The 16,668-nt window shown below is 37.7% G+C and overlaps 1 protein-coding gene across 3 annotated transcripts in view; it reads left to right on the forward strand.

Annotated features, from left to right (window-relative positions):
• SIDT1 (SID1 transmembrane family member 1) overlaps nucleotides 1-16,668 on the forward strand; it is a 162,293-nt gene that overhangs the window by 45,756 nt on the left and 99,869 nt on the right. For all 3 annotated transcript variants that reach the window (XM_027868372.1, XM_027868379.1, XM_027868385.1), the window contains exons 2-3: nucleotides 10,782-10,903; nucleotides 11,604-11,774. In XM_027868372.1, coding sequence (XP_027724173.1) covers nucleotides 10,782-10,903; nucleotides 11,604-11,774 — 293 coding nt within the window. The remainder of the gene's footprint in view (nucleotides 1-10,781; nucleotides 10,904-11,603; nucleotides 11,775-16,668) is intronic.

Here is a 16,668-nt window from a genome sequence, read left to right on the forward strand (position 1 = left end):
GTGAAAAGGAATTGTAATGGGAGAAGAGGAAAGGAGGAAGCAGAAAAGGGTAAATTGCATCACATGAAGAGGCACAAAGACATATTACAGTAGAGGGAAAGAAGGGAATGAGATGAGCATTGTTTGAACTTTACTCTCATCAGATTTGACTCAAGGAGTGAATAACATACTCAGGTATAGAAATTTAACTTGCCATATACGCAGTAGGAGGGGAAAAGAGAAAGAAAAGGGAAGGGGGGATAGAAGGGAGGGAAGAAGTAGTAAGGGAAAAGGGAAAGAAAAGGGAGGGGGCTGATAGAAGGGAGAGCAGGTTGAGGGAGGCAGTGGTCAAAAGCAAAAGTCTAGTGAGGAGGGAAAGGGAAAAAAGAAGAAAGAAAAGAATGAATGGGGGAGAGGGAATAGGATGGAGAGAAAGACACAGATAGTAATCATAACTGTGAATGTGAATGGGATGAACTCTCCCATAAAATGAAAGCATATAGCAGAATGGATCAAAAACCATAATCCTACAATATGTTGTTTAGAGGAAACACATTTGAAAAAGAGTGACACATACAGGGTGAAGGTAAAAGGCTGGAGTAAAATATATTGTGCTTCAGCTAAAGTAAAAAAAGCAGGGGTAGCAATCCTGATCTCAGACAAAGCAAAAGCAAAAATAGATCTTATCAAAAGAGATAAGGAAGGAAACTACATCCTGCTAAAAGGCACCATAGACAATGAAGTAATATCATTACTAAACATATGCACCAAGTGGTATGGCATCCAAATTTTTAGAGAAGTTCAGGGAGTTACAGGAAGAATATAGACAGCAACACTAAACTAGTGGGGGACCTCAACCTCCCCCTCTCTGAACTAGATAAATCTAACCACAAAATAAACAAGAAAGAAGTTAAGGAGGTGAATAGAATTTTAGAAAAGTTAGATATGGTAGACCTCTGAAGAAAACTGAATGGGGATAGAAAGAATATACTTTTTTCTCAGCAGTACATGGCACTTACACAAAAATTGACCAGTACTAGAGCATAAAAACCTCACAATCCAAGGCAGAAAGGCAGAAATATTAAATGCATCCTTTTCAAATCATGATGCAATAAAAATTATGTGTAATAAAGGGCCATGGAAAGATAGACTAAAATTAATGGGAAACTAAGTAATCTACTCCTAAAGAATAAATGGGTCAAACAAAAAATCATAGAAACAATCAATAACTTCATCCAAGAGAATGACAATAATGAGACAACATACCAAAACTTACAGGATGCAGCAAAAGCAGTTCTTAGGGGAAGTTTTATATATCTCTCAATGTTTACATGAATAAAATAAAGAAAGAGGAGATCAATGAATTGGACATACAACTAAAAAAACTAGAGAAAGAACAAACTAAAAATCTCCAATTAAATACCAAATCAGAAATACTGAAAACCAAAGGAGAGATTAATAGAATTGAAATTAAGAAAACTATTGAACTAATAAATAAAACTAAAAGGTGGTTTTATGAAAAAAAATAAAATAGATAAACCTTTGGTTAATTTAATTTTAAAAAAAGAAAGAAGAAAACCAAATTACCAGCATCAAAAATGAAAAGGGTGAATTTACTACCAATGAAGAGGAAATTAAAACGATAATTAGGAACTCTTTTGCTCAACTGTATGCCAACAAATTTGATAATCTTAATGAAATTGATGAATATTTATAAAAAATGTAAATTGCCCAGATTAACAGAAGAGGAAGTAAAACACTTAAATAACTCCATTTCAGAAAAAGAAATTGAACAAGCCATCAGTGAACTCTCTAGGAGAAAATCTCCAGGGCTAGATGGATTTACAAGTGAATTATATCAAATATTTAAAGAACAATTAATTCCAATACTATATAGACTATTTGGGAAAATAGGTGAAGAAGGAGTATTACCAAATTCTTTTTATGATACAAATATTATGCTGATAAACCAGGAAGAGTCAAAACAGAGAGAGAAAATTAAAGACCAATTTCTCTAATGAATATAGATGCAAAAAATTTAAATAAAATATTAGCAAATAGATTACAGCAACTTATCATGAGAATAATTCACTAGAACCAGGCGGGATTTATACCAGGAATGCAGGGCTGGTTCAATATTAGGAAAACTATCAGCATAATTGATCATATCAACAACAAAACTAACAGAAACCACATGATTATCTCAATAGATGCAGAAAAAGCTTTTGACAAAATACAACCCTCATTCCTATTGAAAATGATAAGTAGCATCTACTTAAAACTTTCAGCAAACATTATATGTAACGGGGATAAGCTAGAAGCATTTCCAATAAGATTAGGGGTGAAACAAGGATGTACATAGTCACCACTGTTGTTCAATATGGTACTAGAAAAGTTAGCTTTAGCAATAAGAGAAGAAAAAGAAATTGAAGGTATTAGAATAGGCAAAGAAGAAACAAAGTTATCACTCTTTGCAGATGATAGATGATATACTCAAGTAAAAAACTACTTGAAATAATAAACAACTTTAGCAAAGTTGCAGGCTATAAAATAAACCCACATAAATCATTGGCATTTCTATATATTACCAACAAAGCCCAATAGCAAGAGACAGAAAGAGAAATTCCATTTAAAGTTACCGTAGACATTTTAAAATATTTAGGAGTCTACCCACCAAAACAAACCCAGGAACTATATGAACGCAATTACAAAACACTTTTCACACAAATAAAGTGAGATCTAAATAACTGGAAAAAACATGAGTTGCTCATGGGTAGGCCGAGCTAATATAATAAAAATGACAATTCTGCCTAAGTTAACTTACTTATTCAGTGCCATACCAATCAAACTACCAAAAAATTATTTTATAGAGCTAGAAAAAATAATAACAAGATTAATTTGGAAGAACGAAAGGTTAGAATAACAAGATAACTAATGAAAAGAAATGCTAGGGAAGGTAGCCTAGCAGTTTCAGATCTTAAATTGAATTATAAAGCAGCAATCATCAAAACTACTTGGTACTGGCTAAGAAATAGAATGGTGGATCAGTGGAATAGGTTAGGTACACAAGATACAGTAGTCAATGACTATAGTAATCTACTGTTTGATAAACCCAAAGATTCCAGCTTCTTTGATAAGAACTCACTATTTGACAAAAAATTTCTGGGAAAACTGAAAAAGAGTATGGCAGAAACTAGGCATAGACCAAAATCTCACACCATATACCAAAATAAAGTCAAAATGGGTACACAATTTAGATATAAAGGCTGATACTATAAGCAAACTGGGAGAGCAAGGAATAGTTTACCTATCAGATTTATGGAAAACAGAAGAATTTATGACCAAACAAGAGACAGAGAACATTATGAAGTGCAAAATGGATGATTTTGATTATATTAAATTGAAAAACTTTTACACAAACAAAGCCAATGCAATCAAGATTAGGAGGGAAGTAGAAAACTGGGAAAGAATTTTTACAACCAATGTCTCTGATAAGGGTCTCATTTCTAAAACAGATAGAAAACCAAGTCAAATTTATAAGAGTACAAGGCATTCCCCAATTGATAAATGGTCAAAGGATAAGAACAGGCAGTTTTCAGATGAAGAAATAAAAGTTATCTATAGTCATATGAAAAAATGCTCTAAATCATTATTGATTAGAGAAATGCACATCAAAGCAACTCTGAGATACCACATCACACCTATCAGGTTGGCTAACATGACAAAACAGAAAAATGATAAATGTTGGAGAAAATGTGGGAAAATTGGAACACTAATGCATTGTTGGTGGAATTGTGAACTGATCCAACCATTTTGGAGAGTAATTTGGAACTAAACCCAAAGGGCTATAAAAATGTGCTTACCCTTTGACTTAGCAATAGCACTTCTAGGGCTGTATCCCAAAGAGATCATAAACATGAGAAAAGGATCCACATGTTCAAAAATATTTATAGCAGCTCTTTCTGTGGTAACAAAGAATTAAAAATTGAGGGAATGCCCATCAACTGGGAAATGGCCGAACAAGTTGTGGTATATGAATATAATGGAATACTATTGTGCTATGAGAAATGATGAGCAGGCAGACTTCAGAAAAACCTGGAAAGACTTGTATGGATTGATGCTGAGTGAAGTGAGCAGAACCAGGAGAACGTTGTACACAGTAACAGCCATGTTGTGTGATAACTAATTTTGATAGACTTAGCTCTTCTCAGCAATGCAAGGTTCTAAAATATCTCCAAAAGTCTCATGATGGAAAATGCTGTCCGTCCAGAAAAAGAACTATGGAGTTTGAATGTAGATCAAAGCATACTATTTACTCTCTTTTTTTTCTTCTTTTTTGTTTTGTTTCTTCTTTCTTGTGGTTCCTCCTATTGGTTCTAATTCTTTACAACATCACTAATGTGAAAATATGTTTAATAGGAATGTATATATGTAGAGCTTGTATCAGATTGCATGCTGTCTTGGGGAGGGAGATGGAAAGGGAAGGGGAGAAAATTTAAAACTCAAAAGCTTATGGAAGTGATTGTTGAAAACTAAAAGTAAATTAATTTTTATAAAATAAAATAAAAAGATTCTCTAACCAACAAGATTAACAAGTTATAGACTTTCCATGGAGTCTGATTACATCTCTGCAGAAGTTGAATGAACTGGAAAATAGCTTAGGAAATTTTGTCTAAATAATCATTGGGCCACCTATGAGTTGCACTTCTCCTGTCCAAGTTAAATTAAGAACAATTAGCTTACATTTAGAAACTGATTACTGGTCAACACACTGACAATACCTAACCTAGAGTCGGTGGTTTGGAGTTCAACTTTAAACATCTTTGATTTCAGAACTTATATTTAGACCCTTTCTTTGTATATTGCACAGCACAGGATTGGTGGCCAGGAACGGTGGTCTGGGAAGTTAGAGGGATGATGATTGAAGCTCTAGAGTTGATTGGCATGCCCCTTCCAGAAGCAATGGTAGTATTGATTTGATTATAATTCCTAGAGTAAGAAGGAGAGAGGTAGAACAGGTAGGAATAAACCAGGTGGATTATAAAATTTTTTTAAAATAAAATACAAGATTATTTTTTAACAATATAAATCCTATGTTGATATGAATGCATATTATATAAATAATTGGATTGTAACAAGGGTGCTAATGAACTCCTCGGTTTGATGAGATCCTCCAATTAAGATAATAATAATGATTATTAACATTCACATAACATCTACTATGGGCCAGGCACTTTGCAAAGTTATTTACAAATATTATCTCATTTAATACACACAACAACTTTGGGAAGTAAGTGCTGGTATTATCTCTATTTCACAATTGAGGAAACTGCGGCAAACGGAGGCTAAGTGACAACCTTGAAAGATAGGTGCTATTACTATCCCCATTTCACAGTTGAGGAAATTGAGGAAAACCAAGACTATATGATTTACCTGAGGTCTCATAGCTTGTAAGTATCTGAGGCCAGGTTTGAACTTAGGTCTTCTTGACTTTAGGCCCAGTACTCTTTCCACTACACCACTAGCTGCTTCAGAGAGTCTGAACAAGATTACAAGCCCAGGAACTTTATCAGAAAGAGTAGCCTTCCATAGAGCTAGACATCATCCTTAACATCTTGCTAGAAGGTGCCCCTTCCCACAAAAGTTGAAATCCTCTCTACCTTCTACATAAGGGGTTGGGATTTAGGATCATTGTCCATGAACTATCTTTTCAAGTCATCTGGAAAAGCACGGTTCAGCTTCTCCAGTGTGCTCACATGGTAACTCTTTGGTCTCTTGAGCTGGGAAAGTCTACTTTCAAATCTCTGGTCTCTGAACTGTATTCCAAAAGTTTTGGATGAGCACATGGAATTCCCATGAGCTCTCTGCCCCACAGTTGTCATTACCAGTCCTTGTGGGGAGGAAAATTTTCAAATGCATGAATGAAAAGTATCTATTAAGTGAATGAAAAGTATTTATTAAGAACTGTGCTACAAGCTGCATTAAAAAGAGACAGTCTTTCTTCAAGAAGCTTATTGTCTGATAGGGAGAGACAACACATATATGGGGATTGGTGGCCAGGAAAGGTGGTCTGGGAAGTTAGAGGGATGATGATTGAAGCTCGAGAGTTGATTGGCATGCCCCTTCCAGAAGCAATGGTAGCATGGATTTGATTATAATTCCTAGAGTAAGAAGGGGAGAGGTAGGACAGGTAGGAATAGACCAGGTGGATTATAAGAATATGGCTAAGGTAGATACCTGGTAGCATGGCCTGGTGATCTGGGACCAGCTAGATGCAGTGCAAATTTATACTCACTGACTTAAAAATCAGGACAGCAAAGCCCCAGAATGAGAATTCCAAACTTGACTCGATTCAGTCCCTCAGGGCATGGTGTCTGGGTACACAGACTTCCCTCCTAGAATGCACAGGCTTGTTCAACTACCTGCTTATCTGCATTTTGAAGAGGGAAAATCAGTCAGGGAAAAAAATACACAAGACCACAAATGTTTATTAAATTCTTACTGTGTAAACATTGGGAATGAAAAGGTAACAGTCCCTGTCCTCGAGGAGCTCACTTTCTAATGCAAGAGAAAAAAAGTGTGTGTGTGTGTGTGTGTGTGTTGGGGTGGGGATGGGTGTCAATTAATCATTAAAAAAAATAAACTAAAGCAATGGAAATGTTTGGAACATTCAAGCACATACCAAAAAAATGCAAAAGTGAACATAACAAAATTATAAAGATCAAGCATGACTTGAAGGAAGAGATGGGTAAGGACATACCCAATCCATCACTTCATGGAGGTGGGCAGTCCACAGTTGTTGCTTATTGCGCATTTTGGTTTGCAGACTTTTTCTATGTGTTGATCAATAATGCTGATTTTTCCACTTTTTCTTTTTTTTCCCAGTCTTGAAAAAATAGTATTTGTCATATAGGATGACTCTCAGGGAAAGAAAGGGATACTGGGAAAAACTATGAGGATGTGAAAATAAAATTAATAAAAACTTTAAAAAATGAACAGGAGAGCAAGAAAGGTCAAAAGGGAATACAGACCAAAAACAAAAACCCAGGCTCTACTTAATGGAGAAATAACTGTATGTAACATTACTTCACAGTTTCATTTTTCTTCACATATCATGTTTGCTGATTTTTTTTTAAGTTCACAGTAAAAATAGAAAATTTTTTTTAAAAATCTAGACCCTAGTCATTAGAAATGACTCAGGAATGTCAGTTGTCCTCTTAACAAGGTATTAATGGGCATATCTCATACTTTTTAGAGAAACAGACAAACTGACCAGGAAGCACCCCTATGAGCCCCTGTCACACATTTTTCAATGGAATTACAATAGATGATGTCTATTCTCTATAATAAGTGTCATTTTTTTATTTCAGATGCTAGAAAATATCCAAATCAGAATCATATTCGAAACAAGTAGCAAAATCACAGTATGAAATCTTGCTCAAAGTCTTAGCAATGAGTTTTAGTGAGAAAGGAGGAAAAACAGTTGAGTTTTTTATTAAATTAATTGAGTTTGCACATTTTTAAAGTTCTTGTCATCATTTCAACTGAAACTTCAGGGAAAATTCGAACAAGCAAGAATACACAATTGTATTTGAAATGAAAATTTACAGAAATATTAATGGTCTCAGGGCAGCTAGGTGGCGCAGTGGATAGAGCACCAGCTCTGAAGTCAGGAGGACCTGAGTTCAAATTCAGCCTCATACCAAACACTTGACACTTGCTAGCTGTGTGACCCTGAGCAAGTCACTTAACCCCAATTGCCTCACCAAAAAAAAGAAAAGAAAAAAGAAATATTAATGGTCTTAAAAACCAAAGGTGATGGAGACATTAGTTTTATGATTGTTCTAAGGCCATCTTTAATGGTGGGAACCATATTAACCAGGAAGTAGGGCATAGGCTCAGTGTTAGCATAGGGAGGAAAATTTAATCATATCCTTAATCATGTCTTTAAATCTTAACATTTTGATTATGAAATTAATAATCATCAGCAAACACAAACATTTCAGTATAGAAAGAACAACAAAAATCTTGTCTAAAGTACAAGACTGTATATTTCAGTTACAGCAAACATACTCATTCATTTTGCTTGGTTATGTATTTTTATTTCAAGGAAGGAAATTCTGTGGGAGGAGGGCATGGAGTGAGTTAGTGGATAGTGATGGAAATGCAGTAAGAGAAAAAAAAAGCATCTGAATATTCACTTCTTGCAAAATTTGGATTTTCATCTTAAAAAGTCTTACAATGGAAGACTTCCCATCAGCCCCAAATTTTATTTCAGCATTATCCTGGATTCTTCACCCTCACCCTACATATCCAAATATTGCCAGTTGCCAGTTGCCAAATATTGCCATTTTTACTTTCACAACATTTCTCTCATCTATTCCTTCTCTTCTCTTCTCTTCCTTCACTTATCTGACTATCACCATTCTCATCTCTTCCTTCTCTCACTCAGCAACCATCTTAGTTCAGGCCCTCATCACTTCTTGCCTGGATTATGGCAACCGTCTCCTAATTGATTTCTTTGCTTCATCTTTCTTCAGTTTAGTCCATCCTTCATATTGCTGAAGTAATTTTCCTTAAGCACAAATCAAATCAATTAACTGAAGTGGTTCCCTAATGCCTCTAGGATCAAACATAAACTCCTTTGCTTAACTTTTGAAACCTTACATAACCTGGTTTCCGTACATAAGCTTTCCAGGCTCATTGGACAGCACTCTCCCTCCTATACAAGGAGTCCAATCAAACTGGGCTTCTATGTGTTCATCATCAGTCTTCATGCCTGTGCATTGGCCATGCCACCTGCCTCTAATGCACACTCCCTAATGCCTCACAGAAACTCTCTTTTTCTTTAAGATATAGCTCAGGCGCCATCTTCTGCAGGAAGTCAATCCTGATTCCCCCAACTGCTAGTTCTTTCCCTTCCAAGTTACCTTGCATTTAACTACTTTGTGCATGTTTTTGTACATATTAACTTTATATTTATGCTATATATATATGTATATATTTGTATGTGTCCTTATAATCTCCCCCATTAGAATATAAGTTCCTCACGAGTAGGGATTGCTTTATTTTTTGTACTTGTATTCCCAGCACCTAGCACAGTGTCTGGTACATAATAGGTGATTAATAAACACCTGCCAATTGAGTCCACAGGCTCAGCCCCTAATTTCTGTTGAATTTGGCCTTGATATTTGCTCTCACAGGACAATGTCCAGCTTTTCAACTTCCTCAACTTTCTATAGAGCTAAATGTGTTTGAAGCTTAAAATGCTTTATTTTAAAGGGCATACCTTTGACAATTATTACTCTTGTTCAGTCATTTTAAAAGAAAAGACCTATTAAATGGGAAAGTATTTACTAGCTCACATTCATAAAGACCTTTAGGACTTAGAAAGCCTATTCCCCACAATTGCTCTCTGAGGTAGCACAGATGTTATCTATCCTCATATTACAGATGAGGAAATCAAGATATATGAAAATGAAATGACTTGCCCATGGTGGTGCAGCTTTTAAGTGTCAGAGTTAGGATGAAGAAGCAGATTTCTAGAGTCTAGATCCAACATGCTTTCCACCATTCTAGTCAGTCAGTCATTCTGTCAGTAAACATTTATTAAGTGCCAACTGTGTGCCAAGCACATAATGCTAAGCACTGGGGATATAAAGAAAGGCAATAATAAGACAAAACAAAACAAAAAAAAAAAAACCACATAGCCATCCCTGCCTTTGAGGAGCTCAGAGACTAATGGGAGACAATCATGTACAAAAGAGTTAGGCAGAATAAATTGGAGATAATCAACAAAGGGAAGGTACTAGTGTTAAGAGGGATCAGGAAAGACTTCTTGTAGAAAGTGGGTTTTTAGCTGTGACTTGAAGGAAGCCACAGAAGCCAAGAGGAAGAGATGAGGAAGGAGAGAATTCTAGGTTTGAAGGACAACCAGTGAAAAATGTTTTGTTCAAGGACTCAAGTCATCTCAATTTCTAAGCACCAAATTGGAAGGTGGTGAGTGATTGTATTAGAAAATCAAGTCTAGTTTGGCAAAATTCAAACTATTGAACAAATCAAAATTTAGAATTACGTCCACCACCACCCCTGCCCCCCCCATCCATTCTTCATAAAGAGTAGTCTGTTGGAAGCTACTCAATGAATAGATGAATATCCATTCAAAAAGATAAAGTTCTTTCTACAAAGAGCACTTCTTTCTTTCTCTTTTTCCATGCTCCAGGGGCAAGTTGAATAGTTCTCAAAGATGGGCAGCTAAGTGGTGCATTCAATAGAGCCCCAGCCCTGGAGTCAGGAGAACCTGAGTTCAAATCCAGCCTCAGACACTTACTAGCTGTGTGACCCTGGGCAAGTCACTTAACCTTGATTGCCCCCCCCAAAAAAAGTTCCCAAAGTTTAGTTAACTCTCTATGTGTACAGTAGATAAGAACAAATGGGCAAGATCAATACAAATAAAAAAATTTACCATTAGCAATCAAAAGGTTTCTAGCTGCAGCTCCATTGCAGAAGACAAACCCTCCAGCAATCATAGCTCTATAGTTCTATATAGCTTTAAAGTTTGCTAAATGCTTCCTTTGCAACAGGCCTATGAAGTGGGTACAAATATCCTTGTATCCATTCAGCAGATGAGAAATCTGAGGCTCAATCAACAAGGTTACATGATTTGTCACTTAGTCAAGTAAGTGTCCAAGGTAGACTTCAAGCCAGGGTCTCCAGCCTCTGGGCCTAACCCTCTTTGCACTATACTACGCAGGCTTAGGAGGAGGATATGCTTTCCAAATCCTTTCTGCCTCATCTCACAGGTGGATGCTGTGCGTGTCTATGTGAACAGCTCGTCTGAGAATCTCAAGTATCCTGTCCTCTTCGTGGTTCGCCAGCAAAAAGGGGTGCTGTCCTGGCAGGTGCCTCTGCTCTTCCGCGGATTGTAAGTGATTGTTCCTCCACAGAGGATGATAGTGTTAGGTTTCCTCCACTGACTACTAGACCTCAGAACAGGCCTTTACTTCACTGCAAAGGAAAGTAAGACAAAATCATTGTATTGTTGCCACTTTATATATGCTAAGTACAAATACATTGAGTATGCAGGGATCTAGAGAATACATATTTTCTGTCTGACCAACTTCATATTTCCATTTTGTTTGCTTTTCAGATATGCGTGAAAGCCTATGTGGTTCTACAGAACTCTGAAAGAAAATTTTTTTTCAAAATGTTCTGTATCTCAAATGGGGGTAACAATTCATTCTCTGGATACACCAGTACAGAGATCCGGGTTGGTGTCCCAAATGCCTGCTGTATGCTGGGCACCATACAACTTGGCTGTTCTGGTGAAATATAGGTGTAACCCAGCAAATGGTCAGATTAAATAGGCACGGACTTAATGTACTGGACAGGCCTGAACAAGACTAGTATTCCTAACTTCCCTGAATTTACTTCCTGTTGGAAGTCTCAACAACACTAGTCTCAAAAAGACATCTTGGGTTTCAGTCAGAAATGTAAAACTTAATGAAGAAAAAAATGTATTTTGGAAGAAGTAAAATTAGGTAGATTTTTTTCTTACTGCCTGTTTGCTGAATCTTATTATTCTTGTTTCTGCTTTCCTCCCCACCCTGCAATGGGGGCTACAGGTACCAGAGAACCTATAACTACCAGGAAGTGAGCCGAACATTGTGCCCTTCTGAACCCACCAATGAAACTAGACCTTCAGAGCAACTCATATTTGTAGATGTAGCGTCCATGGCTCCCCGAGGGGCCCGATACAACCTGCTCGTTACCAAAATCAAGAACTTCCAGCTACAGTAAGCAGGATTCATTGTGGTCCTCCTGTCTTTCTCTGCCTGATCAATGTTGTGCATGAGTGTATGTATGGATTTGAGTTTTGATTTTCATAGAAAAGCTTCCATTTTCTGAAAGTAAATCATCTTCTCACTAGCAATCTAAGACTCCACAGTTGGAGAGCCAGGTCCTAGACTCTTTATAATAGGAAGATAGTTAGAATCAAGTAGAATAGTGAGGTCAACATGACTTGTAAAGGAGCATGTAGTTTATCCGTGTCTAAGACTCTGATGCTGTTCCAAATAAGATTACATATTTGACATGTTATGCAATCTGTCTTTGTTGCTTCCAAAGTTAATTAGATGGAAGATAGGGTCTCATTAGGAAGTATTTTCTGTAAGAATTCTAATGATAAATTATTATAAAACATTTATGTGACTATATGAGATCTGTCACCTATAAATTTGGGTTTGCCAGGCAAACCTATAGGATTGATTAATTCCTCCTATGTATTATACCTAGAATTCAAGTAACTGCCACTAGTTGAATGGTTATAGCGATTTAAACTAATTGCCTAGGCTTTCCCCAAGCATAGTTAGCTGAGGTTTAAAGTATTTACCTTAGGATCCAATCATTTATTGCCTTTTGTATAAAAATTGGGCAGCTGGGTGGTACAGTGGATAGATTACTGGGCCTAGAGTCAGGAAGATCTGAGTTTAAATCCAGCATCAGATACTTAGTAGCTGTCAGCAAGTCATTTAATGTCTATCTGCCTCAGTTCCTCATCTGTAAAATGGAGACACACTGGAGAAGGAAATGGAAAACACTCCACTGTCTTTGCCAAGAAAGACAAAGTCCATAGGGCCACGTAGAGTTGGACGTGACTAAGTGACTAAACAACATAAAAATTTAATTCTTTGTTAAGAAACCACAAAAATTATCTATTCACTAACCAATAGCATCTCCGTAGTAAATTCGTCAAGATAAAAATATAGAGCAATTTTAAAGGAAATATAAAAAAGTACACATTTTAGTGCCATGAAAGACAGAACAGCCTGAACCCAGCAGGTCAGGAGAAACAGCTGGCTTCCACCAACATCCCACCTGGCAACACAGACTTACTTCAGCTTACTCTTTCTTCGCTTCCTCCTGCTTCATCAATCCTGAACCATCAAATTCTTCCCAGTTTTTGGTCTTGATATTACCTTTGTTCTGGCTGTCTGGCCCTGAAATTAGCCGGCAAGGCTGCAGTTCCTCAGCCCTCTAGAATCTGCTTTTCTAGCCCTCAGTTGTGTGATACGGGGGTCTGGGGTTTATGCAGATCCATTTTCCTTAGAGTCCCCACCTCGGTCATTCTCAGGATTCCCCTCCCTGCGTCCTCTCCTCAGTACGCTGGAGCCTCTCACTCTTTCAGAACCGAAAGGCGGAAGGACTTTTCCCTGTCTGGGTGCCAATACTACATTCCCCAATTTTGAGCTTCAACTTTGACCATCTCACTCTTCCTCTGGATGGTCTCCATGCTTTATCCCCTTTTGAAGCTGTTTGTATGCCCTGTTACTTTATGGATGGTTCCCTGAGGCAAATTTTACTAGTCTAAATATATCTGGCTGCTTTGGCCTTTGATGAGTAAGTCACTTCTCATATCTGTGTCATACAAAATCCAGACCTGCTGGTCGGAATGCACAGTTGGTGCCTCTGAGTTTTGGTAGCCATGTTCTCATCATATGGCTTCTCATTCCAAACCAACTGGCTCTCAAACTCTGAATTAGGAGCAGCTGTGGTATACTGGGAAGAATCCTGAACCTGGAGTCAATGGTGCAAATCCTTGCTCTGCGTGTACTGCCTGAGTGACCTTGGACAAGTCACAACCTCTGTGAGCTTTGGTTTTTTCACCTGTAAAATGATAGAGTTGGGGGGCAGCTAGGTGGCTTAGTGGATAGAGCACTGGCCCTGAAGTCAGAAGGACCTGAGTTCAAATCGGGCCTCAAACCAAACACTTGATACTTACCAGCTGTGTGACCCTGGGCAAGTCACTTAACCCCAATTGCCTAAAAAAATAAAATAAAATAAAATGATAGAGTTGGATTAGATCATCTCCAAGTTCTCTTCCCATTGTAAATCCTATGCCCCTGTGCTGCTCCATGAGCTTTCCCACGAGCTCCCCATTATTAGCGGAGCTGACAAAAACACCCTAGATTCAATAGAAACTGAGGCCTTTTTCATGTCTTCAGATCAAGATCCTATACCTTCCAAGTACGAGTCAGAGTGTTTGGGACCCTCCTCCCTGGGTGTGGATCCTGAAGACTGGATGTTGTTAAAACATTAAAGATAATAAAACATGCCTGGGCATTCAGCGATGCCACATATTCTCACTCCCCAGTCAATGGGCAGGGTCATTTTATCATAGGTTAATTAGGTACCTTTTTTTTTTTTTTGCTAGATAATAACTGTTAAAAATTAATGCTAAACTCTTTCAGGAAAACATTTACATTTTCCTACTTACACTTTTAAAAAATCTAAGAACCCTCAGCCCTGGGTTTATCCATAGCCTCATAGTAAGCCCCTAACATATCTTCTCTGGCTCATGCTTTATAACCTAGTCTCTTGATGTTAACAAGTGCTCAGTTCTACCTAACTAGCTGTGATCTTAGAATCTCAGAATTTACAAGTGGAAAGGACCTTCAGGGTCATCTAATACATTCTGCAGATGAAGAAGTTGGTCTCCCCCTGATTAAGAACATTTTTGCTTCTTCCAAAAATAGAAAAGGATATATTATATGTCTTTGCTCTTACTCTGTGCAAAACCATACTTTTTTTTTCAATTGGGAGAAGTTTCCAAGGGTCCCTCTGGTCTACATAGTCCTCTCTTCTGCTGCCTTATAGAGTTTATATTCAACAAAAACTTAGGAGTATACATATTATCTCAGAGCTCCCAGTTAGTAAGTTACTTTTACTGAAGTCACCTAAAAGAAGATGAAGCATAGCAATAATAGTCAAGTGACTGGGAAGAAAGATAATCAGCAAGCATTTATTAAATACCTACTATATGCCAATAGGAAAATGTCTACTATTTAGGCAGAAATTTGGCTTTCTGCTCTAATTTTATTTTATGTTTATCTCTAACCTCTAGTTTCTTTATAGTTGAGGTGAAAATCAATTTACTAGAAACATCAGAGTAAAAAAAAATTAGTTGAGTCTGTTAGAGTATCTGTTACAGATGCAGAGTACTTGTCCCAGACAAATCATGGGAGGGCAGGTTGGGGAAGGAATAGATCTTTCATTGGAACTTCCTTCAGCCCTTGAAGAGGTTGGTACAACTGGGTAATTTCTGTCCAAGTCTTCTCCTCTAAAACTCCAGTAGAGGCTGAGAGCCCTCCTCCATTCCACCTTTTTCTGCTAGAGCTCAGCCCCACTTTTTTCCCCCTCCTTTGGCTTATTGTCCCATGCCTCCAACTCTGCACCTTATCACTCTGAGTCTCTCTCGCAAATTTTATGTCCCTTTAAGGACTCCAGGTCATGAGTCAAAACCATCTCGCTTAAAGATGGCATAGTCTCAAATCCCTCTCAACAGTGAGAGGGAAATGCTTGTCCCTCTGAACTACAAATCCCAAGATGCCAGTCAGTTCTCAAACCACTAAGCATCTCCTAGTAGCATATTTTCCCTATCCCGACTCTGGCTGGAGACTTCTGAAAAGGCTTAACCATTTTTTTCCCTTTCTCTGGAGTGTTCCAGATATATTTGAACGAAGCAGTTTTAGTTATACCTCTTGATATTTTAGCACAACGTGAAATCATAGTATGCGTACAGCAGGAGCCCAATAAATATTTGTTGCATGAACTCATACAAAGGAAAAAGTAACAGGAAAATGTTCTGTGGTTAAAGTGCAACCTAATCACAAGTATTTCGCATGTCCTAGTGGATGGATGTTTAGTATCTATTGACTTTGGAAGAGGGAAAAAGAAAGATCTTAGATGAGGGAGTTAAAAGGAAGGAAATGTAATGTTTCTATCTCTGCTTCTCTATAAAGTTCTTCTGCTGGAGGAAGACAGTGGGAAAGAGAAGCCAGAACTAAGAGAAAAGCTAGCAGGATTTGGATCCTGCTTCTTAGGCAAGTCATTCTTTCTGGGCATCAGAAAACTGAGGGGGCCGGACTGAGATTCCTTTCAGCTCTAGATACTAGTGTTCTGTGCTGAGTCATCCCCAAAACAGAATTAAGGATAAATTGCCAGGAGGGCCTTTTGATTCAGAGTGAAGCAGATGAGTCAGAAGAGCCCATTATTACTCTTACTGAAGTCACCTAAAAGAAGGTAAAGCATAGCAATAATAGTTAAGTGACTAGGAAGAAAGACAATCAGCAAGCATTTATTAAGTACCTACTATGTGCCAGGTATTATGCGAGGAGCTGGGGATACAAAGACAAAAATGAAATAGTCCCTCCCCTCAAGGAGATTACATACTGTGAAGAGAGAGGTGTATGGCTATGAAGTGTAATGGCTAAAGAGCTGGCCTCAGAGCCTGGGTTCAGGTTCTATCTCAGCCACATACTGTCTATGTGATACTGTGCAAGTCACCTCTCAATCAAACAGGCACTTCCTGCCTTTTAACTCATCCACCCAGTACAAATCCACATAGAAATACCTGAGTGAAGAGGAGAAAAGAACAGGGAGGACAGGAGAATTGGGCTATGAATTGAAAAAAACATCAAAGAACATTCAGATATTGTTATATTTCAACCTTACCTAAACATCCTCTCCTGACTATAGTGTTGCAGAAGCAGCATCTTGGAAATTTTTCCAACAGTAGCAGTAAAGGCAGAGATATTAAGACAGGCTTCAGTTTGTGGAAAAGATGAGCTAGCTTTTCTATAACAGAGAGAGAGAGAGAGAGAGAGAGAGAGAGAGAGAGAGAGAGAGAGA

Source organism: Vombatus ursinus, unplaced genomic scaffold (genome assembly GCF_900497805.2).
Source record: "Vombatus ursinus unplaced genomic scaffold, bare-nosed wombat genome assembly UNPS02001419.1, whole genome shotgun sequence".
In the NCBI taxonomy this organism is placed as follows: Eukaryota; Metazoa; Chordata; class Mammalia; order Diprotodontia; family Vombatidae; genus Vombatus; species Vombatus ursinus.